The sequence below is a fragment of the Ctenocephalides felis genome, unplaced genomic scaffold, assembly GCF_003426905.1.
Source record: "Ctenocephalides felis isolate EL2017-DRISC unplaced genomic scaffold, ASM342690v1 CF-g0.4_SCAFFOLD_01604, whole genome shotgun sequence".
Taxonomy (NCBI): Eukaryota; Metazoa; Arthropoda; class Insecta; order Siphonaptera; family Pulicidae; genus Ctenocephalides; species Ctenocephalides felis.
In genome coordinates this window covers 52,007,031-52,029,702 of record NW_020537758.1, presented here as the reverse complement: position 1 = coordinate 52,029,702, position 22,672 = coordinate 52,007,031, and the positions used below count along the sequence as shown (strand labels likewise).

The 22,672-nt window shown below is 30.4% G+C and overlaps 2 protein-coding genes across 2 annotated transcripts in view; both read right to left on the bottom strand.

The window, feature by feature from the left end:
- LOC113374069 (centaurin-gamma-1A-like) overlaps positions 1 to 22,672 on the bottom strand; it is a gene marked incomplete at its 3' end in the record, with an annotated part of 550,258 nt that overhangs the window by 371,779 nt on the left and 155,807 nt on the right.
- On the bottom strand, positions 18,048 to 20,429 carry LOC113373940 (proline-rich extensin-like protein EPR1). Its single transcript, XM_026614205.1, has one exon. It carries the CDS (start codon positions 20,427 to 20,429, stop codon positions 18,048 to 18,050), a length of 2,382 nt encoding a protein of 793 aa, XP_026469990.1.

The window sequence follows — 22,672 nt, the reverse complement described above, 5'->3', positions numbered from 1 at the left end:
TTGTAAGTACAAATTTCACTGAGTATATAATGTTATTCAATAAAATTATGAAATGTGTAGATAATAAAAATTTATGCCCGTCAAATATATTTTATTACAAGTATTTATAGTGAGAGCCGTTTAAACATGAATTCTCGTATACGTGAGCTTCCGTTTTCGGCAAAAACGCAATAAATAACCTAAGGTTTTTGCGAATGCTACATCGTGTCATATTTATTCTGAAGGAGTTCTACCGTTCCGTGCAAAACACCTCGGCCTACTTCTTTGAATATTTTATGTAAGGGAGAAGAGGGCAAATTGGAATGTTTATGGAACGTTGTAAGAGGGCTTAATAATGAACAAGCATAATTATAATGGACAAATTTCACTGCTAATGTATATTTTGCTCATATTTTTTTACATACATACAAGTTCCAAGTTTCGAGCATACATGCTCTTTGGAAAATCATTACTATTATAGTAATCGCAAAAACATTTAAAATGTTTAATTTTTACGTTTCAATACTTTCTGAACATTTTGGCATACCTTGGAAAAAGGCATGTATGTGTGTGTGAATGTACGTATGTGTTTTGTGTGGATAAAAAATTTCGTCGACGATTTCGGGCGCACGGATGAATCGATTTAAATAATCGATTTGAAAGAGCATTCGATTCCGTTTTTTGGCAAAAGCTGGTGTACCCGTTTTCGAGATACTGGACAAAAAATGCAGAAAATGGGAATTCAGTTTCTGCGGGAGAGGAGCATCCGATTAGATTGATTCAGATATTTCAAATGTATAGATGACAAGACGAGATAATCAGCTTTTGGCAAAGACAGATCTACCACCAGTTTGATTTGATCTACCAGAGCAAAAAGTTCTAAAAAATGACAGTTTATGAAAAACTTAAATTATATATTTTACTTGTGTTGACAAAATGAAGAATTGATTAAATTTTTGTGATCTCAGCGAAAGGAAGATCTAACGGTTTTATGGATGCAAAGTAAAAAACAATTGACATTTGGTGGACAAAGATGATCTTTACCAATCATTATTATTGATTGGTAGACAGGTGGATAAATAGGCAGTTAGATAGATAAGTGAACAAGTATTAAATTTTAAAAGTATATACCTACATTAGCAACAAATTACAATGTTTTGTTTGTTTGTGATATATTCTGAATAAGAATAAATCGGTTAACTTCTTATTATCAAACAAAATCTGTGTACAGTATACAAATGAGCGAATATGGCATATCGCTTTTACCAATCTTCGAGTAGCAGCTTCTACGCGTAGGCATCATAAAGTATTCATATACAATTTATTTAGAGCACGATTTCTTCTAAAGTGGGGGGTGCTACGGGTCGTCTCTAGGGCTTTTGGATATACATATACGATAATATAATATACATACATCTACATATATATATGCATGTGTATTTGTAAGTGGGTGTGTGTATAAGATATTACATATACATTAAGGCCAAAAGTGGCTTACACAAAAAAGACGCTACTGAGTAGACGTGAGAAAACAGAGTCTCGACTTGTGAAAGGATTAGAGAAAAGGACTCACATTAGCTTGACAAAAATCAACTCTCATAAAGTGTGAAAACAAAATTATTCTTCTGGAAATTGTAGAAAGAAAAGCAAAATAAATCGGTCCCGTATAACATAAGGATATTCGTTTAGTTAGCTTCTATTCGGTCTAATAAATAAACTGAAAGTGTCTAGGGCTACTAAAAAAGCATATGATCGGATATACCAAAAGGAAAAACGGGAAATTTGAAAGAGAGGTACAGGATACGAAGCCAAAGTTTCCTCATATACCAAAAAGTCTATCAATTTGAAAAAAATTGAATTCATAGTTTAACAAATAGTCTTAATCCTAGATAACTTAAAAAGCTATTTAACTTGAAGCAATATTTTAAGCTGTGGTCCTAGAAAAGTTTCCTATGGTTACGGTTCCAAAGTTAAGTTGAACAGAAACTAGTGGTGCATGGCATCGTGCCTTAAGGCAAATTGCTGTCATTTCCCTTACACAAAACTAAAATTTTTGAAAAAACTTTAAAATATTTTGACAACTATTATAAAATTGGGTTTTTGAGAATTTTGAAATTTGTGAAAATTTGTTTTTTGAAAAATTTCATTTTTTTATATTGTGAAATTTAAAACAAAATTGAATTCTTTTCAAATATTTGCTTTAAATAAGAGTATAACGGATAAATATTGGTACGGAACTCAAAAAAATGCGATGATCCAAAAATGATTCAAAAAACATTCTATTGCTATTGATAAGAAAACGTGCTGATTAGTTTTTGGCAAAAGCAAAAATTTTAGGTTTTGAATCATTTAAATCGGTTGATCCTTGTTCTCGAGATCGTCGACGAAAAATTGCATCCGCACATACATACGCACACACATACATCCATTTTTCTTAAGGTATGACAAAATACTCAAAAACCTTTGAAACGTAAAGATATTGTTATTTTAGATTTTTTGGGATTACTGTAACTTACACTACGGGAAGTTAATAATAAAAAATAACCAGTAATGATGTTGATAATTTGTCACATTTTTAGAAATCAGCACCACCAATATTTATTGATGATAAACTCACTTGTTTTAATGGCAACTGCAAGCTTAACAATTTCGTATCTCATAAACGTAAACATTTCATCAGTTGTGAAGTTACTCAACGATTCAGTAAAACTAATTGAACTAAAGTTGTAACTTGGCGTTGTCGGGTACAAAGGGGTACAACATTCTACACAAGATTAGATAACATAACAATCAGACCCTTCACCGCAAATAAATATATGCGCAGAAATCTACTCTAGGGTCAAATAATTTTACCATAAGCAACCTTTACAAATCCTCGGTACTTAAACCAGGTCGTTTAGCATAACTCAAGTACAAGGTCGAATTTTCGTTCCATAAACTTCCTTAAATGGGAAACTGCGCCCAAGATGTGGGTCCTTTATTCGAGATGACGTGCAGATGTCGCTGAAATTACGTTCCATAACGGCTAACTGAATTATCTCGTAAAGATAAATTACACGAAAGAAGGGCACAGGATAAAGAGATTAGAAAAAGAGTATTTAGAAGGATGAGCTGGAATGTTGTCCTAGATATTTAATATTATACAAAAATTAATATAAGCTGTTTTAATTTTGTTTTACTGCTTTCAATTTTTGTTTGCAGTAATAGTGATTTAATTGATACAAATTAAATTGAATTTATTGGCCAATTACTTAAGTAGAGAAAATACTAATTCATCAGAATGATCTTCAATCTTTAAGAAGCATTTATCCTTGATATTTGTTAAACATAAAATGTCCAAATTATTATATAGTACCAAGAAATATCAGCAATCTTAGATCTTAAAGCTTTAGATTGTGGTCCTTGTATTTGTACAATATTAGACAAAGTAACACATCCCCAAAGTTCAACATAAGATGTAAAAGAAATGTCTATTGACAACAACACTGACGTCATTTTAGATCAAAGACAAATATAAATGAAATTAATTTTAAAAACATTATGTATGATAATAATCATCAACATAAAAATAATAATTATAAAAACAATAATTATGGATTGCAAAAGAATATTCAAAATATAAAAATCGAATTGATACATTAATTAGATAAAATACAGTAGTAATTATATTCATCTATGCCAGTGCAAAAATAAGCCTGATAATTTTAGGACAATGTTTCGAATAAAACATGTATTACTTTTTTAATACTGAGATAAAATTTAACGCTTCTATTATTCTTAACTCATCATTAACCCTTTCGCTAATAAATGGTTTTACGCAGGAGTGACACTGCTATACAAAACAGCAAGCCGACCAGCAACACTATTGAACAGATCTATCAGGATATTTTATATCAATCATTATCAATAAAAATGTATTTAACAATTTATTTAATAACAAATTACGAATACTTAATAATTTAATTTAGAGTGATCAATGAAGTAATAAATGTAATGTAAGGATCGACACAGTATGTTGTCTATAGAGGCCACACTCCTACAAAGTTAGCCATGTGGATATCGTCTATGGGGACGGAAAGTCCCCAAGTGGCGGACATCTAAAGTTATTTATAAATAAATCAAAAAATATTTTACGAAATGTTTATTAAATTATAACTTATGTTAGATAACAAAGTTAGAAATCAAACTAAATTAACAAAAACGCAATCTTTGCTAAACAATAATTAATACTATCAATCAAACTTTGGTAACAAAAAATATGATTTTACAAAGTGGCACCTAGTACCGGACATTTCAAAATAACCAGTATTGAACACGTAGGTAGCCCATCTCCACACTCTGGAGTGTCTGCGCATGTATGTTTGACGAATATTCTTAGATATTACAAAAAAATCACTAATTATCCACCCTTCTGGCTGTGCCATACCGATGCCCTCAGCTGGAGCATTCATCATAAGATTTTCATTCTTTGACTAGAAAATACGAAAAATGGGAGTATGTAGTGACCGTTAGTACTCATACAGAACAAAATTAAATAATTAAAATAAATTACATCAATTCTCACAAGAAATTTCAATATGTTTACTTCCGGCGCTAAGGTGACACACAATTTCGTTCATTTGGTGGTACCTACTAAAATTGTTTAAAATATCTAATAATATTCAACCATTTTACGGATAACAAACAAGTACTACTTTTATTTTTGAATGCCACTAAAATATAAATGCATAAATACACTAGAATTACTTCCATTGATATTTAGGTGACGCCGTGTTTTTGCGTCTAAAACAACAAAGAATTGCTCCCGCCCTGGCCGTGTGCGTCACAGATGAGTCTTGGCGAGTGATCCTGCACCTGTTTGCCCCCTGCGCCCCTTTCACTTGTATTTTGAAATAAAAAGATAAATTCTCGCTTAAATAATACGTGTTAAATAGTGTGTCCGGGTTTAAGTGCCGTCCGGCGTTACGGGACTTCCCCCTACTCATTATTAACCCTTTCGCTAACAAATGCGAAAGAGTGACACTGCTTTACGAAACAGCAAGCCGCCCAGTAGCACTATCGAACAGACCTAACACCATATTTTATATCAATTGTTATCAATAAAAATGTATTTAAAAAATTACACTTCTAAAGAAGAAAAAAATATAATAACAAATTAAAATACTCAATAATTTAATTCAGAGTGATCAATGAAGTAATGAATGCAATGTAAGGATCGACACAGTATGTCGTCTATAGGCGACACCCCTACAAAGTTAGGCATGCGGATGTCGTCTATAGACGGCACTCGTAGCAAGAGTTATTTGTGAAATGTTTTTTTTTCTAAATATTTATTATAAAAACGATAACAGAGCTTTAGGCGAATAGAGAATAGATATATAAATACTAAATTAAAATTGTGATCATGTTGCGGAATTCTTTCATGTTTCAGTTCTTTCTAATTCAACTGTTTGAAGTAAAACGTTCAATACGATGAAATGGTTCAATAATAAATTATAGAAAGTATCCATATATCAGAACTCAATATTGCTTCAAAAATTTCAGGATTTGCGAGTGGAAAGGGTTAAAAATTGTGAAAAGTATGTGAGACAAAAACAGCCGCACAGATTTTAAAAATTTAAAACATGATCGATATAAATTGATGAGGACTCACGGTTATCAGTTAACAGCGTATTTGAGCACTATAATTGAAATAATTACATAGATAATAAATCAACTTGAAAGCGAAGGCTTTACACATATGGGATAGTACATAAAACATGCATTAAGGCAATATACCATTTGCTCCTACATTCGAGCCGGTTGACCAAAATATCCGACTTTTGAAGATAATTCCAATAAAAAACTCTAATCATACATTGTTTTCCTGGCTTATATCTGCATACATTTATTTCCTAAATATATATTTCCTTGTTCCATCATATGTAGAATTTAATATAATCCAGCAAACAACAAAGTCTTAACTGGCTCTGTGATGAGCTCGAAAATCTAGTTCAACAAACTACGTAAACATGCTTCGGAGTACGAGCATACTTTAGGATATTCTATGTTATTACACAGTGTATGGTCATAATCCGCATTCCAGATGCGTTCGTAGAACTTTCCCTTCGCTACTTAACATTCACTTGTCGACGTCGCACACGACGCAACGGGGTTGCGAATCGGGTCCTCGAATCTAGGGGATGTTTATTCGCCCGCCAGAACAATTGCAAACCCATTTAGTAGAACGATGCATCCCAACACAGGGTAGATAGAGGATAGAGTAAAAATTCCTGGAGTTGAAGATAACACAAAATTATTTTATCTCCGGAAAATAGTCCTCTGATGCTTTTGGAACTAATGCTTAGACAATACAGTACATAAAGAAACCTAGGATAGTGATGGACCAAATATTGTCTCAGATTTGCCAGGTCTGATGTATGAGAAACCAAATGTATGTACTTTGCATTAGGATACGTGATACTTCAATCGAAAATAAAACATTTTTATTCTTCCAATAAGACAATTGCAAACCCATTTAGTAGAACGATGCACCATAGGGTAGATAAAGGATAGAGTAAAAATTCCTGGAGTTGAAGATAACACAAAATTATTTTATCTCCGGAAAATAGTCATCTGATGCATTTGGAACTAGTTTTTACACAATACAGTGCATAAGGGCACCTAGGATGGACATGGACTAAATATTGTCTCAGATTTGCCAGGTCTGATATATGAGAAACCAAATGTATGTACTTTGTATGAGGATACGTGATACTTCAATCGTATATAAAACATTTTTATTCGCCCTCTAAGACAATTGCAAACCCATTTAGTAGAACGATGCATCCCAACACAGGGTAGATTGAGGATATAGTAAACATTCCTGGAGTTGAAGATAACATAAAATTATTTTATCTCCGGAAAATAGTCCTCTGGAACTAGTGCTTAGTAAAACAGTGCGTAGGGAACCTAGGATGGATACGAACTAAGCATTGCGAGATGTGATCGACCAATATGTATATTCTGACACAGGAATATCATCCTACAGAATTGCAAGTACTTACGTCAAATTTATGAGCTATCGAATAGAGAACATTCATATTCTGCCTCTAGTCTAGAACAATTACAAAGCAATTTAGGAGAACGATGCTGTGCCATCATAGGGTAGATATAGTAGAAATTCCTAAAGTTTAAGATAACACAAAATTATTTTATCTCCGGAAAATAGTCATCTCGTGCATTTGGAACTAGTAGTTGGACAATACCTAAGAAAAGAAACCTAGGATAAACATGGACTGAATGTTGTCTTAGTTTTGCAATATGTGGATGTATGAGCGACGAGATGTTTAGGGTACATGATATTCACTTTGAATTTAAGGCATTGCTATCGAATATAAAACATTTTTATTCTCCCTGTAGGACAATTACAAACATATTTTGTAGAACATTCCATGCTATCTGGAGTTGAAGATAACACAAAATTATTTTATCTCTAAAATACTGTCTTCAGATGCTTTTGGAAAATGAGCTTTGACAATACCTTGGAAATAAAGCTAGGATGGTCAGTAAATATTGTGTTAGTCTTCGAGGTATGATTTGTAAGCAACCAAATGTATATTCTGATACATTATACTCCCACAGAATTACAACAACTGGTGCTTATTTATTAGATACCAAACAGAAGTCATATATATTCTGCTTCCAGAAGAATCGCAAATGCATTTAGTAGACGTAGACACAATAGGGTAGATGGAGAATGGAGTAAAAAATTCCCAAGTTGAAGATATCACAAAATTATTTTATCTCCAGAAAATACCGTTCATATAGATTTAAACATCGCAACCGTAATCCAGAGCAGAAATAACTCAGACCATATGAAATTAGACCAAAATCCAAATTCAGCAATGCCAAAAAATCTACTAACTTAATTTAGGCACTTTAGTCTTCATTTTACTAACATAGATTTTCATCTATAGGGACATTTCCTCACTGGCGAGGACAACTACATGGCATATTTATGAATAACGTAGGCTTATAAAAATTAGTATTTTCTTAGTTCTTTAATAAATAAATGAAAAAAAAACTTTGGTTCTTTTGAAAGCATAGCGGACAATACCGTGTAAACATAAAACCAGGTTAGACAGCGACTAATTTTGTTTTAGCTTTTGGTATATAATAGACTTATTCAAAAACAACTACTCCTGATTACATTTATAGGTTCTCGAATACAAGGTATTTTTGTTGTCTCTCCAAAACAATTGCAAACCCATTTAGTAGAACGATTGAGGTAGGGCATAGAGTAAAAGTTCAATATACACATCAATAATTTATCTCCAAAAAAGTCCTTTGGTACTTTTGCATCTATAGCTTAGAAAATACCGCGTAAAATAAATCTAAAATGGATAGACTAAATATTTTTTTAACTTTGGGAGGTGTGATCGACCAAGGCTATCAAATATATGACATTTTCATTTAGCGATATATGCCAGAAAAAAGTAGATACCAATTAGTGTAAAAGTGCTTCCAAAATAAAAATATATTTTTGCTATTTACGTTGTCATTTATAAAGAATTATCCTGAATCCTTTAATTAATCTTCAATGTCCAATAACTGTTATAGATAGAATAAAAAATTGACTAGTAACCAACTTGCAACTTCTTTTAATACTATTGACGCTCTGGGAGTACAACGTTTTAATCTATTCCCAAGGTAACAAACTAAAGGTTACAAAATTAAGTTATGGTGGTCAATTGGAGGGTTGCTACACCAGCCCCCTGCCTAATTTATGTTTACCTATAAAGTTACCGTCAAATTCACAACACAGTTTGATCATTTCTTTGCTGTACGTATAGGTATGTCAGATATATTTATTTGGGATATATTAACCTGCTCGCATATTTGTAATTTTTAGTATAATGTATGCAGATAACTAATATCCTGTACATGTGAAATTTTGCTGACAATATTCTAAATATATATTTAGATCGCTAATAAATTTTATTGCATTGTAATAAAGATTCCTCAATGTTAATTAAAGAAGAGGTTAAGAATTAAATATGCATCATTTATATAAAAGATATCATGAGATGATAGGTTACTTACGAAAATTGGTGAGAATCACATAATAAATTTCGACGTACCTGAAAAGAAAGAACAATAATTAGTAAAAGAAATGTAATTTACGCTTATGCTTATACATCATTATTTTCATATTGAATATTTAAGAAGACAGTATCTATTTTTTATAAGATACTATTTTGATTTGAGCATGATTTTGAAAATATTTTGTTATGAATATACAGACTATATAATTTTGTTTGTTTATATATAAAGTTAAATTGGATTAAAAAATGAAAATTGCATTTTTTCAAGACGTCACACACTAATTAATACAAAAGCTATTACTAATATATTATTACTAAAATGTATAAAATAAAATCTACTCAAACTTTCTCTCTACTCATAAATTTAAAACGAAATATCAAAATTCATGCAAATTATCGTACAATATTGACATGGTTAACAAACAATTAACATGTTCTGTATTGCTAATTGATAATAATCTATTTCATACAACTAACGAGCCATAATTAAATATTAAACAAGAGTAATGATAGAGCTAATAAAAATTATGTTTGCCACAAAATTTTAATTGCAATTAAAATATTAATATGATAGATAAACATTATATCACTACTATGTTAATATAGCGATCCGCAATAATAAAATTTAATTTCTTATTATATTAAACTGAAACAGTTTATTAAAATTCTTAACGCATGAAAATATATATGTATTTTGAGTTTCGAAATTGAATATTTGCGGAAAAAATGGATGGATGTATGTATGTGTGTGTGTAGTAAGATGTATGTATGTTTGGATGTAACTTTTTGTTCACATTTTCTAGAGCACAAATCAATTGACTTGAATGATTTAACAAATATTTCACTTGTATTAATAAAATGAAGAACTAAGTAAATTTTAAGGACGGTAAGTCTAAAAGTTTCGGAAACTTTTGGAAAAAAATACCATTTTCGGTCAAAAATAATCACTTGCTATATGCAAATTAAATTAACAAATTTTTTTATAGAAATTTTGATAGTGAGTGCAGTATTTGTTTTCATTTCAGTGGGTTCCGTACCAAGTTTACAATTTTCAAATTTCACTTAAATAGTTTAAACAAATGTTTTAAAATGTTTTCGACAGTATGTATAAATTGACTTAAGTGGGTTTCAAAAATACGAAAAAATTTCAAAAAAATTAATTTTCAAAAAAAAAAAAATTCCAAGTGATGCCACGCATCACTAGTTTATTGTTCTATTTGTACAAAAATCAAGCATTATTGATTTAGATGAGAGTATGCAGTAATATTGTAGTTTATTTAACAACATATGATTGCAAAGTAGATGATTTGAATGCAAATATATGCAGCAAAATAGTTCAATGAATACTTAGCTGATACTTATACTATTCCAAGAGCGGATATATTATATCTATTTGAAATTGAAACCAACACAAACTTATACAGTATCATATTTAAATTCCTTCAAAATCATATCCAATAATTAAGCGATCTCATATATCAATGCACAAACTTCTTCAAATAACCATAACGGAAACGAGAAATAATTTTAAGTTCAAATACCGCAATAAATTATATTTGATATGTTATTAATAACCATAATATATAGCAATATCAACCAATTAGACATAATAAACTGCCATATATATAACTCGTAAACATTCTTTGAGAAAGCGATCACGATTCCCATTCTAAACTAATTCAGACATTCGGAAACAAGGTCAGGTCGCACATAATGTATCGGTCGATAGCTGAGAACTCGAATTTCTTCGCAGACAATCATCTTTGGCGAAACTAACAAAATTGAGGTCTCAATATAATGGCGGAGAACAATATTAGATATATTTGACATTAAAATCTTTCGCGACCCTAAAATTTTCATACCCGACCCCATTTGAGATCGCGACCCATAGTTTAAGAAGCCCTGATCTATATGAAAATATATTCTAATATTGTCTAGGGTTTTTGATACCCATTCATATCGTTTGATTTAAATTACAAAATATCTGATTTTCGACCGCAAAATGGCATTTCTGGATCTCCGAAACCGCAAGACCTGCCTTTGCAAAAACTTGGCTCAAACTTATATAATACTAAACATAAATTATATTGACCCCGCTAATCCGATTATGGATCTAGGGGTTCCAAAAATTCAATGAAATCCAGAAATGGAAGAGGGTTTGTAGATATCTTAAGAGGCGTAAAATTTTGTCTAAGTAAATTCAAGCAGTACTATACAACGCGAGTTATAAACACATTCTTCACATAGAGGAGATGTAGTTAGGAGCAAGATAATTTATTATTAAAATATTATATTATTATATGAACGTAAGTTTTTAATAATAATATATAAAAATGAAGAAAAGCTTCAAATAAAATACTTTAAGTTAAGTTACTAATTAATTTCAAAATAATTTTAAAAAAGTTTGTATATTTGAGCCACACCTTCTCTTACATAACATTTACAAATATGTTTTAGGTTATGGTTCAAAAACGTATTTGTTATGCTATGAACAATTTCCATTATAATTTTTTGAATAAATGTTCAAAAATATGATTTTTTCTATTGATATTGATATTTAAATATTTAATAACATCTAAGAACATCAGAACCTTACACGACACTTTAGAAGAAATTTGTTTCACAACAATAAGAAATTTTATATGGGTTTTTGAATTGCGAAAAAAAATTAAATACAAAATTTATATATTTTTAAAAAATAGAAAAACTATAATAAAATTAAAAAAAAATATTAATTACATATGTGTGTTAACATTAATCATCACCTTTTTCTAAAAGATGTACCAAATATAGTCGGAATACTAGCTCTTGAAATATTTATTTGCTGCCAAATTGTCGAAATAAAAAGCAATAAATAATTTAGATATTTATTATGTACGTTTCTGCATTGTATTAGTGTCAATATTCAGCAAGTTAAATTCAAACCAGTAAAAAACACGCATCTATGAACACAATATTTAAAAAAAAAAAATTAAAACATTGAATAAAAGAAAAAAATAAAATAAAAGTTAAATACTAAAATTATGTAGATAATCACTTGATTATCAAATTATAAACATTTTTACAATTTCTATATATAAATTTTATTAATTGAATTTTTGAGTGTTTTTTCATTAAACATCATGTTTTTTCCAGGTTTTAATACCAATTGTATTCCTATTCCAAATTTTATTTGGAATTATCTAATTATGATAAATTAAATAAAAATAATTACAGAGGAAAATTTATGATAGTAGTAAAAATTGCTATAAATTATTGTTTATTGTGTTTAACAATATACATTTAGATTAGTATTTTTAATTTATTGGCTAACCTGATAAATTATTTCGTATTAATTAAATAATGTAGTTATTATTCCGTAAAACCTCTTTAAACTTAAAAATAAAACTACGGACCCTTCTGCTACCTTACTGACCTATTTTTTACCTCGACTATAAGGTAAAAAGAATCAAATCAGATCATAAAAAACGTATTTATACTATGATGGAAAATTTAAATAGAACATAGTTCGATAGTTGTTTGTTTGACATAAGATACTTGTATTCAATTGAATTTTTGTTAAGAAATAATATTAACTGCGGAAAATAAAGAAAAAATACTAAAATTTTCCATGTTTTATGTCCAAATGATATGCATTAAGTCTCATCCCAAATTTCTTTGTAAACAATAAATTACTGTACTTCTTCAACTCGAGGACGCGACAATTACCATGCAAATTCAATTACCAAATAACTCAAACAGCCTAAATTACTATTTTCCGCTTAATCAAAAAGTTGTAATTGAAAAGAAAAACAAATTTCATTTCCACGTAAAAACTTTTTTAATTACTGATCATTCGCCATAAAAGAACAAATGAAAAAATAAGTCATCTTTATTACTTTCTTATTAAAACGAATTCTGGTTCACAACTGTAAAACTCACAAACAATGCTTTATTAATATACCGTCGAATTGAAAACTTAGTCGGCAGAAAATAGCAAACGCCCATTCAGCAAATAATGAACTTTCTATGTAAGTAGAAAACTCGACCTTGCCAGTTCTCATAATTAAATCAGTGTTTGCATTAAGAATGAATGAATCCCAGTGTTATCGTACGATGAATTATTAAAAATAAATTATCTGTTGCTCTTTCATTTCTGCTCTGTTCGCGAGTGGCGAATTTTAATGAGGAATTTCAAGTTCATCCATAAAAAATACACTTATATTCAAACAGAAAAAATTATAGACATCGTCAAAGAATTCGCATCTAAGAGTAAGCGATTTTTACACAACATCCGGCAAATCATCTGGATGTTGAAAATAATATTTTTTACTGCAATTTCTATTTGAATATACTATACATTTTGAAAATAGACAGTAAAATTATAGGCAAAATTGTACAGATGTACAAAATGATACCGTGGTCATATTTAAAAATTGGCTAGCTTTATATATAATAACATTTCCGCAACTGTATAAGGTTAAGGAAACCATAATCACAATCCTGTCAGATGTTGAGCGTCATTGTCACAGTCTTGTCGAATCAGTTCAAACGAGTATCGCTCCTTTTAAAGTTTATTTTGAAGGTGGTTTTGTCATGTTTACTTATTCATTATTATTAGTAATTATTTCTGTTAAAATTAATGAATATTTTATTGCTATCATCAGACATTCAATGGATTTTTTTGAATTTGAAAATGACATGCTTACAAAACGTAAAAATGGCATGACATATTTTGCAAGAAGCACAGGGTAGATCAATCGAGGCCAAGTAAAGAAAATTTAAACCTGTCAATAATGATTTGCTTTTACATGATACACTATCTACTTTTTAAAACTAAAAAAATCACAGGTAAATGGAGAAGGAAGAAGTCTATCTACAGATCAAAGGATTTATCGATAAAGGAACTACAAAGACCTCTCTTTTTGATCCCCGAAAGGCTAGTTACGATGTATGATTTATTTCCTTGGAGCTCAAGTGTCATGTACTGATGACCCCAATAAGAGGACCAAACAATTTATTCGTGAGCGGTCCTTTTAAAAATTTGTATCCCACTATGGTTATTCCAAATAATCGCATTTTTCCTTGATAAATATGTTATTATAGTTCCTTCTTAAATGAAAGACTACTGGTAGTCAATAAATCTAAGATGAGTAAAAACGAATAATATTGGCTATAATATCATAAAATGAATAAATATAAAATATATATAATTGAATAATAAAAAACCATTACAAAATAAAATTTAGTATTCAACAAAAAGTTACTTCTAAAGAATGGATTATATAAAACTATGATATAAGAAATAAAAATTGAGACAAAAATTAACTGCCAATCTAATCAAAAATCATCTTATTAATATATTTTCAGTTATTATGACTTACACATGTGAATAAATTGAAGTAAATCATAGCAAAAGCTACCTACTCTATAGTTTGTTTGTATTACTTTGTAATGTTCTATGTATAAATCATCACACACATTTTTTTCAGGTTGCATTTATTAACCTTAATAGTTTCCTATAAGTAACTTACACGATTTTACTAGAATATTTAAATCTTAATATTTAATATATTTAAATCTTAATATTTAATTTATTTAAATATTAATTAATAATGATTTAAATCTTTTATTAAAATATTCAAATCTTAATGTCTTAATGTCTTCGAGACCCTCTGAATTAATTAAAAAATATCTTTAAGACATTAAGATTTAAATATATATTTGAACGATTTTAAAATACTACAATACACTTTTTGAAGATAACATTTAATTTTTTCACACACATTTTAATATTTAATTTGATTTTTAAGTAATTATCTGTCATACTTATCAAAAAGATAAGTAAATGGCGGATAAACCGTAAATACCAGAATGAATGTGTCCGATTCTATGTGAAAATGGGCGCATTATATTGCTATAATGTTATAATAGATATTGACTTGAATATATAAATAAATAGATCAATATGTAAATTTTTGAATTCTTACAAAGATGTTAATAATGCGTAAAATTAATTATATGTAATATATTGACTACTATTTTTAGTAGTATTTATTTAGATAGATAGTTTAATTTTTTGTATTGTATTACGAAACAATATCATAAATACTATAAATTATCTGAATAAATGTATCTATGTTAAAGTATCTATTATTATTCCTAAATATGTACCTACAGTTTTATTTTTTTCGCAAGATTTCTCGATCATTCCAGATGAATGATAGTTTCACCCATTTCCTCATCTTGATACACACATTACGTGACCAAAAGTTCCAAAAGTCACTGCCGAACATAAGTTATGGAACTATATTTCCTCGTTTACGTGAATGTCATAAAGAAAAGGAAAAGTCACGTGCGCTGCCAATTCAGCCGAAAACATGTCATAATCTATTATACCGGAAGGCCACCGTATGCTTTTTATTGAGAATTTAGTTTTCCTAAGTTTTGTGGTTATAAGAAAACGAAAATAAAGGATTTTTATGAAAAATGAAAAAAAATAGTAGACTTCTATTAAAAAAAAAAATTTCTTGCAATTATATTAACATCATATAGACAATATGTCAATGGACATGTGTTTCATCATTTTATTATGTGTTTTCACTGCACAATTAACAGAAGTACTCAGATCGGTCGAGTAGTGTATACAGAAATAAATTTATAGATTTTAAAAATCGTGCTTGAATAAAAAAAAGCAAAAAAATAAAATAATTGTAAGTGGCTAGTTTACAAAATGTGGCTATAAATTTACTATTAGTTTACGAAGCCAAAGACAAGGACAGTTTATGAAGAAAAAATAACTGCAAAACTACACAATTGCTTCTTTCTTCCTTCTTGCTTGATGTTACTCAAACTATTGTAAAAATAAAATATGTATTACAATTTAATTTCTACAATCAAAAATATATCAAAATATCTTCCATTGATATCGACAAAATGATTAGTTGTTAATTCACTAGTTTCAGAAATTAATGTGTCCACGATCAAATTTAACTTTTTTTTTAATTTTCAAGTTAAATGACTTTAAAATTTACATTGAACTAAACTGGAAAAAACTGAAGAATAATTTTAAACGTAATTTTTTAAAGAATTAAAATTCAGGTATTTAGATAAAATTAGTTTAAATGTTTACTCAAATAAAATTTTCGCTTTCACTAAAAATTAATTAATACTATTTCCAATTGGCATGTTACAAACATATTTATAATATATGTAATTGTATTAATTAAATTTACATTTAATTAATTCGGTAAACAGAACTCATTTGATCCATATCGGCTTCTAAGAATATATTTTATTTAAGTGTGGACGTAAACTGTAATCAGTAGCTACCTACAAAATAGCACTGAATCTGTATATGCTTCGGCAGATGCACGTTCTGTGGTCAGTTTCTGATTAGAATAGGTAAATCTAATATAGACTTATGATTATGAATCAATAAGTTTTGGCGATATTCTAAACTTTGGCGATTTTCTTATATTTCAACCGCTTATCGTAGGCCTATAATATTTTAGAATGTGACTTCAGACCAGCATATCTATCGCAAGTTTTTAATAAATTCGTCAAAAAAAATTTTTTAAACCTTTAATTATGAAGGCCGTCCCATCATAACCAAAAACTAATCAATGCGATTCCCAACCAATATCTCAAGAATAGTTGTTAAATATTTGAAGTAGGTTCAAAATTATGGGCTAAAAACGTTGACGAAAAATCGTTGCACAAATCTGACCAACGATAGTCCTCATCGAGATTCTGAGAAGCCGTTTTTGAGAAAACGTCGACGAAAAGTGCTTTTTCCACATTTGGTTTTATTCGATTCAGAATGACTTGAAACGTCGAGAAAACATAAAATTAGCAAAACAGTGCAAATTTGTAATAATAAACATTCAAAATTAATACTTTTGACACTTATAAAGGAATACAAATGAATGAAATGAATGTATAAATTTTCACCAGCAAAAGCTCTAATACCAGAAACAACGACCCGACAAAAATGTAAGCCATATATAATTTATAGAGGATCATGTCATAGGAAGAACCGATATATTATAGAGGAATGTATCGCAGCTTTTGTGCGGATGATAATAAATTACGAACACACTATCACTTTAAACAGAATACGGAAATAATACAATATTAAATAAAACTGATATATCATTTCATTATACAAAAAAAGTAGAAATGATTCACTCAGCGGTTTGTGCAAAATTTTTGGACTAAAAGCATATATTTATATGTTAAACATAAAGTTCTATCTTCCATATTACACCACTATCAATTTCCTTCTTTAATTATCAACATATAATATTATAAAAATATGCAGGTGGAGTGGCGCCTAAAGATTCGCGGGTAAAAAAATCCACCACCAAAAATTCAAAGTAAACTTGAGACATTCAATTAGACAATATTTGAAAGTTTCCTCAAAACTTAAAAAAAAACATATTGCACCTCTTTTTCCTCGGCAGTTCGATTTTGCCCCACTTATGTGGTATAAAAAGGACCAGGTATAAATTGAAACAATAAAACTCATTTCAATTAATTTAACAAACATGAGCATTATGTAGAACCCTATTATCTATTAACAGTTCATACTTGAACAACTAAAATAAAGAAATCTGAAAAAACATAAAACCAACATATCATACTGAAGAATTTATTAATATCGTATTATATACTAATATGCACAGAAGTTTTAATAATAGTCAAGCAGACAAAAAAGTACAACAAATGACTCATATCTATAACGTAAAAATTGTGATTAATTTTATTTGTATTGATTGATATATAAAAATTGTATTGCACTTTGTCCGACATGACATAACATTAAATGAAACATAAAATTTATTGCTAAAATTATTATAAAAATAGTAGCTTAATTGTGAGAATGAGAGTAGATCGTTAAACACAAGCGCGTTTGCCTTTACATTTTCAGCCGTTTCTTCTCATTTTCATGTAAAACTTAATAATTTTTTCTACTGAATTTCAATTAGCTTAAAATTTAAACTATTGCTTTGGAGGTCCATATTCCGCGAATGGAGTTCCTAATGGAGCTGCAGGAGCCTCGAACTTCTCAATATTCTCAACAGTGTATGATGTCGACGGAGATTGGTAGATATATCCAGGAAAACTTGATATTGGTCCTACGTAATTGATTTCAGGATGTCCATAAATAATTTCTGAGTATTCAAAAAGTGGTTGTGGAAAAATCGGAGTCGTCGGGTACGATGCCGATAGTGTTATAGGAACAAAATCCTCTTTTGGTGGGCCATATTCTTTAGCAGGTTCCTGTTTGGGCTCTTCTATTGGTTGGGAAGGTGTTGGAATAATAGGTAAATTGTGTGCTGGCAATTTGGTAACGGCAGGCAAATCAACTTTTGGTGGACCGTATTCTTCTACTGGTGTTTTTATTTCCTCTGTATCAGGAGGTCCGTAAGTCTCTGCTGGAGGTCCATAAGTTTCTGCTGGAGGTCCGTAAGTTTCTGCTGGTGGAACATACGCTTGAATTGGTCTAATGTATTCTACAGTTGGTAACTGTATTTTGGGTAAATCATGCGCTGGCAATTTTGTGACAGCCGGTAAATCGATTTTCGGCGACTCATAGATCTCAACAGGTGGACCATAGACCTTTGCTGGAATACCATACTCTTTGGAAGGCAGAACAGCCGGATATGTATTTAATGTTGACGTATATGAAGGAAGTTCAATTTTAGGTAAATTGTGTAAAGGCAATTTTGTAACAGCGGGTATTTCAATTCTTGAAGGAGCATATGATTCTTCCATTGGTGGCCCATAAACTTTAGCTGGTGCATAATTTACTATTGGAAGTCCATATTCCACAACTTTAGCTGGTTCTAAAGCTGGATATAGACTTGCCAAGGGGGAGTATGCGGGCAAAGATATCTTGGGTAAGTTATAGGAAGGCAATTTAGTTACAGCTTGAACGTCAATTTTGATTTCTTCGTTCGCTGGTGGGCCGTATTCTTTCGCTGGCGGGCCAGATTCAGGAATTGCTGCTGGATAGGGGTACTCAATTTTTTCAGGTAATTCAATTTTGGGTAAATCATGTGCAGGTAACTTGATTACTGCTGGCAGATCAATCTTAGGAGGTCCATAGACTTGCTCCAAAGGTTTAACTTCATGTTCAGGAGGTCCGTAAACTTCAATTGGTGAAGTGATTTCTAGAGCTGGAACTCCGTACTCGATGCTCGGTGAAGAACTTATTAAAGATGGTAACTGAATTGTTGGCAAATTATGTGCTGGTAATCTAGATACAGCAGGCAAATCAATTTTCGCTACTTCAATTGACTCTTGTTTCGGTGGTCCGTATTCTTGAGCAGGAGTCGGTGGTGGATATGGCTTTGAAAGTTCAACTTTTTTCAAAGGAATTGCAGAGGGGTAAGGAGACAGAATAGGGGTAGTAGGCAATTCAATTTTAGGCAAATCATGTGATGGTAATTTTATTACTGCTGGTGAATCTACCTTTGGTGGACCATAAATCTGCTGGGGTGGTCCGTAGACTTTGACGGGTGCTGTATACTCTACAGCAGGTACCCCATATTCAACACTTGGAATCGAACTTACGGGAGTAATTGAAGGTAACTCAATTTTTGGCGATTCATATGCAGGTAATCTTATGACGGCATGCACATTAATTTTAGATATCTCATTAATTTCTTCTTTTGGCGGACCGTATGCTTCAACAGGAGTAGGCGGTGGATAAGGTTTTGACTCTTCATCCTTCTCCACAGGGCTGGCAGCAGGATAAGGATATGAAGTTGCGCTGGGCAACACAATTTTAGGCAAGTCATGCGATGGTAATTTGACTATAGCTGGTAAATCAACTTTTGGAGGACCAAATACTTGTACTGAAGGATAAAATTGTTCTTTTGGAGGTTCGTATATTTTGATGGGTGATGCATACTCTACAGATGGAACACCATATGCGATGCTAGGAAAAGAACTTACTAAGGGTTTAACCGCAGGCAATTGAATCTTTGGAAAATTGTGAGGAGGCAATCTAGAAACGGCAGGCAAGTCTATTTTTGGTATTTCATTTAACTGTTCTGTAGGTGCAGCATAATCTTGTACAAGAATAGCTGCAGGATATGGTTTTGAATCTTCCTCTGTCTGCTCTTTCAAAGGAATTGCTGCTGGATATGGTTTCGAATCTTCATATTTTTCACTAATAAGTGCTGGGTAAGGCTTTAATTCTTCCTCTGGCACGCTGGAAACTGAATGCTGAATTGGAATGGCAGCAGGATACGGTTTCAGTTCTTCATTGATAGTTACAGTTTCGATATGTTCATCCAGAGGAATAGCGGCCGGATAAGGAAAATCCGCCAATACTGCGCCTAAGCAGCAACAGATTACAAGGAACCTGTTCATCTGTAAGTGAGTGTGAGAGACTATAATAGATTTATCGACCAAATATCATAAAAACTATTTCAATCCACAAATTGTTAAAACGGATTTTAATCGTTGATACACAAATTATTATAATCGCGTAATGTTGATAGCACATACATATTATAAAAATATTTTCTTAGCAATCACATAATTCACAATACTTAAAATTTATAAAATATTAATTTAATTTATGAGAAGTTCTTACCTTTGTTAACTTCAACTTGTAATGTGCAGTATGTTTAATTTTTTTGTCTTTTATACTGCTACTGACTTCTGGGGCAAATATACGATAACAAGAAATGGTTCCCTGAGGGAACAGAATTCCATGTATTATGTCAAAAATATATTTTTGAATAGTTGATAGTCTTCTTTGTTATACAAAACTTTCAAGGTTAATAACAAATTACTCACACCAACACAAATTATTAAGAAATGGAAGTTGTATTTATATTCATAAAGCGTTTAGCAAGTTTATTAGAAACAATAATCTGGTCGCTTGCACTTGCAATTATTTGCTTCGCTTGCATATAAATAATAAGAAAAAATACAACATTTTATTGCGAGTTGAAATTAAAAATGCAATATTTATAAACATTTCTAATATAATTATTTATATTAATATAATTAAGTACTCATACGTTTTTTTCACATGTGCACTATTTTTCTCTCGAGATTCTCTATTTTCTCTCGATATTTTTAATTTATTACTTGCAAATAGTATTTCCAAATTTTGTGGATTATTTCGCTTTTATATTTCTAGTCAGTAATCCACTAAACTCTCATTCTTTTCATTGAATTGAAAACAATTTTTGTTCATTTGATGACTTCGTGTAATAGGGTTATTTCGATATTTTCTTGGTTATTATAAGACTACATCGTTTTCCAAAATGAATCTAGATAAGTTATTCCTTTCATCCTTTAAACATCCTTTACTTTACTCATTAGAGTCCATTTTTAGTAACTTAAGATCCCAATTTTTCCACTTTTTCTGCTCACTTATTTACCATGACCGCGTTTCACAGTTTTGATTGACTTCACTTTAGAGTCTCATATCGAATCCAGGCGCAATTTTTAAATTTTAATTTTAATAAAATTAACTTTAATTTTCAAGAGTATAAATATAAATATGGTTTTAAATTTGATAACATGTTTGCTTGATAATTTATGCTTGAATGTTGTACGACTATATATTATTATAATTATACGTTGTTATACCACATTTGAAATATAAACCAAAAAACATGAAATTTCATCTACGCATTTTGTCTGCCTTTCACGCTAAATAAAATCCTTCGCCTCGTAAGATATTTTTCGCACATAGAACATACTGCGCTTTGTGTTGTTTATTCTATCACAAAACTTGAGTACGTGGGATATATACGGCTATTATAGAAAGCAAAGTAAATCTCACTCAAGGGAAAAGATTTTCAGAAATACATGAAATTCTATTTATTTCTCTACTTCAATAGCTCGAAAGCATTTCGGGCTATATTTGTGATTTCATGAAAATATATCAATAATAATACACCGGGTGATAAATGGGTAATTTAAAAGCAAATGCATCTGAATGCATGCAAAATTGTAGCAATACGTAAAATTCGTGAATTTTTAGATATTCATTTATGGACTATCCTAGCATAAGCCATGCTCTTTTCGTGGAGATTAGCTGGCAGAGAAAAAGAAATGCAAATCTATTACAGCATATTTTGATAAGGTACCTTGGTCATTATAATTTCCAAAAAATATTATGAATATTATATACAAATGATACCAAAGTTCTAAAGAGACTGGGAAGAAGAAGAATGCAGATAATTGACGACATACTCGAGGAGAAAAAATGCAGAGATCTGAAAGCCAAATCACAGAACCAGTAGGTAATTATGAAATTCAGGAGTTTGAAAAGGAAAATGCATACACGTGTACAAAAAGTAAATGATGGTAATGATAATAATAAACAAGGAAGGAAAAGCAAATCATTGATTTGTGGTGCTCTCACACCATGGACCTGCCTTCTGGCAAACGACCATTTATTATTTTATACCGAAATTCGGTGTTGCGATATTAAGCAAGAATATCCATGTTAATAAAAAGATTTCAGAATGGAATGCTTAGGCAAATTGTTAACATGTCCATCATGTATCTCTCATTATGGCTTTTCTATTAAGATCTGGACCATACATGGTATTCATTAGACATGAAAAATTCAGGCATGTGTAAATATA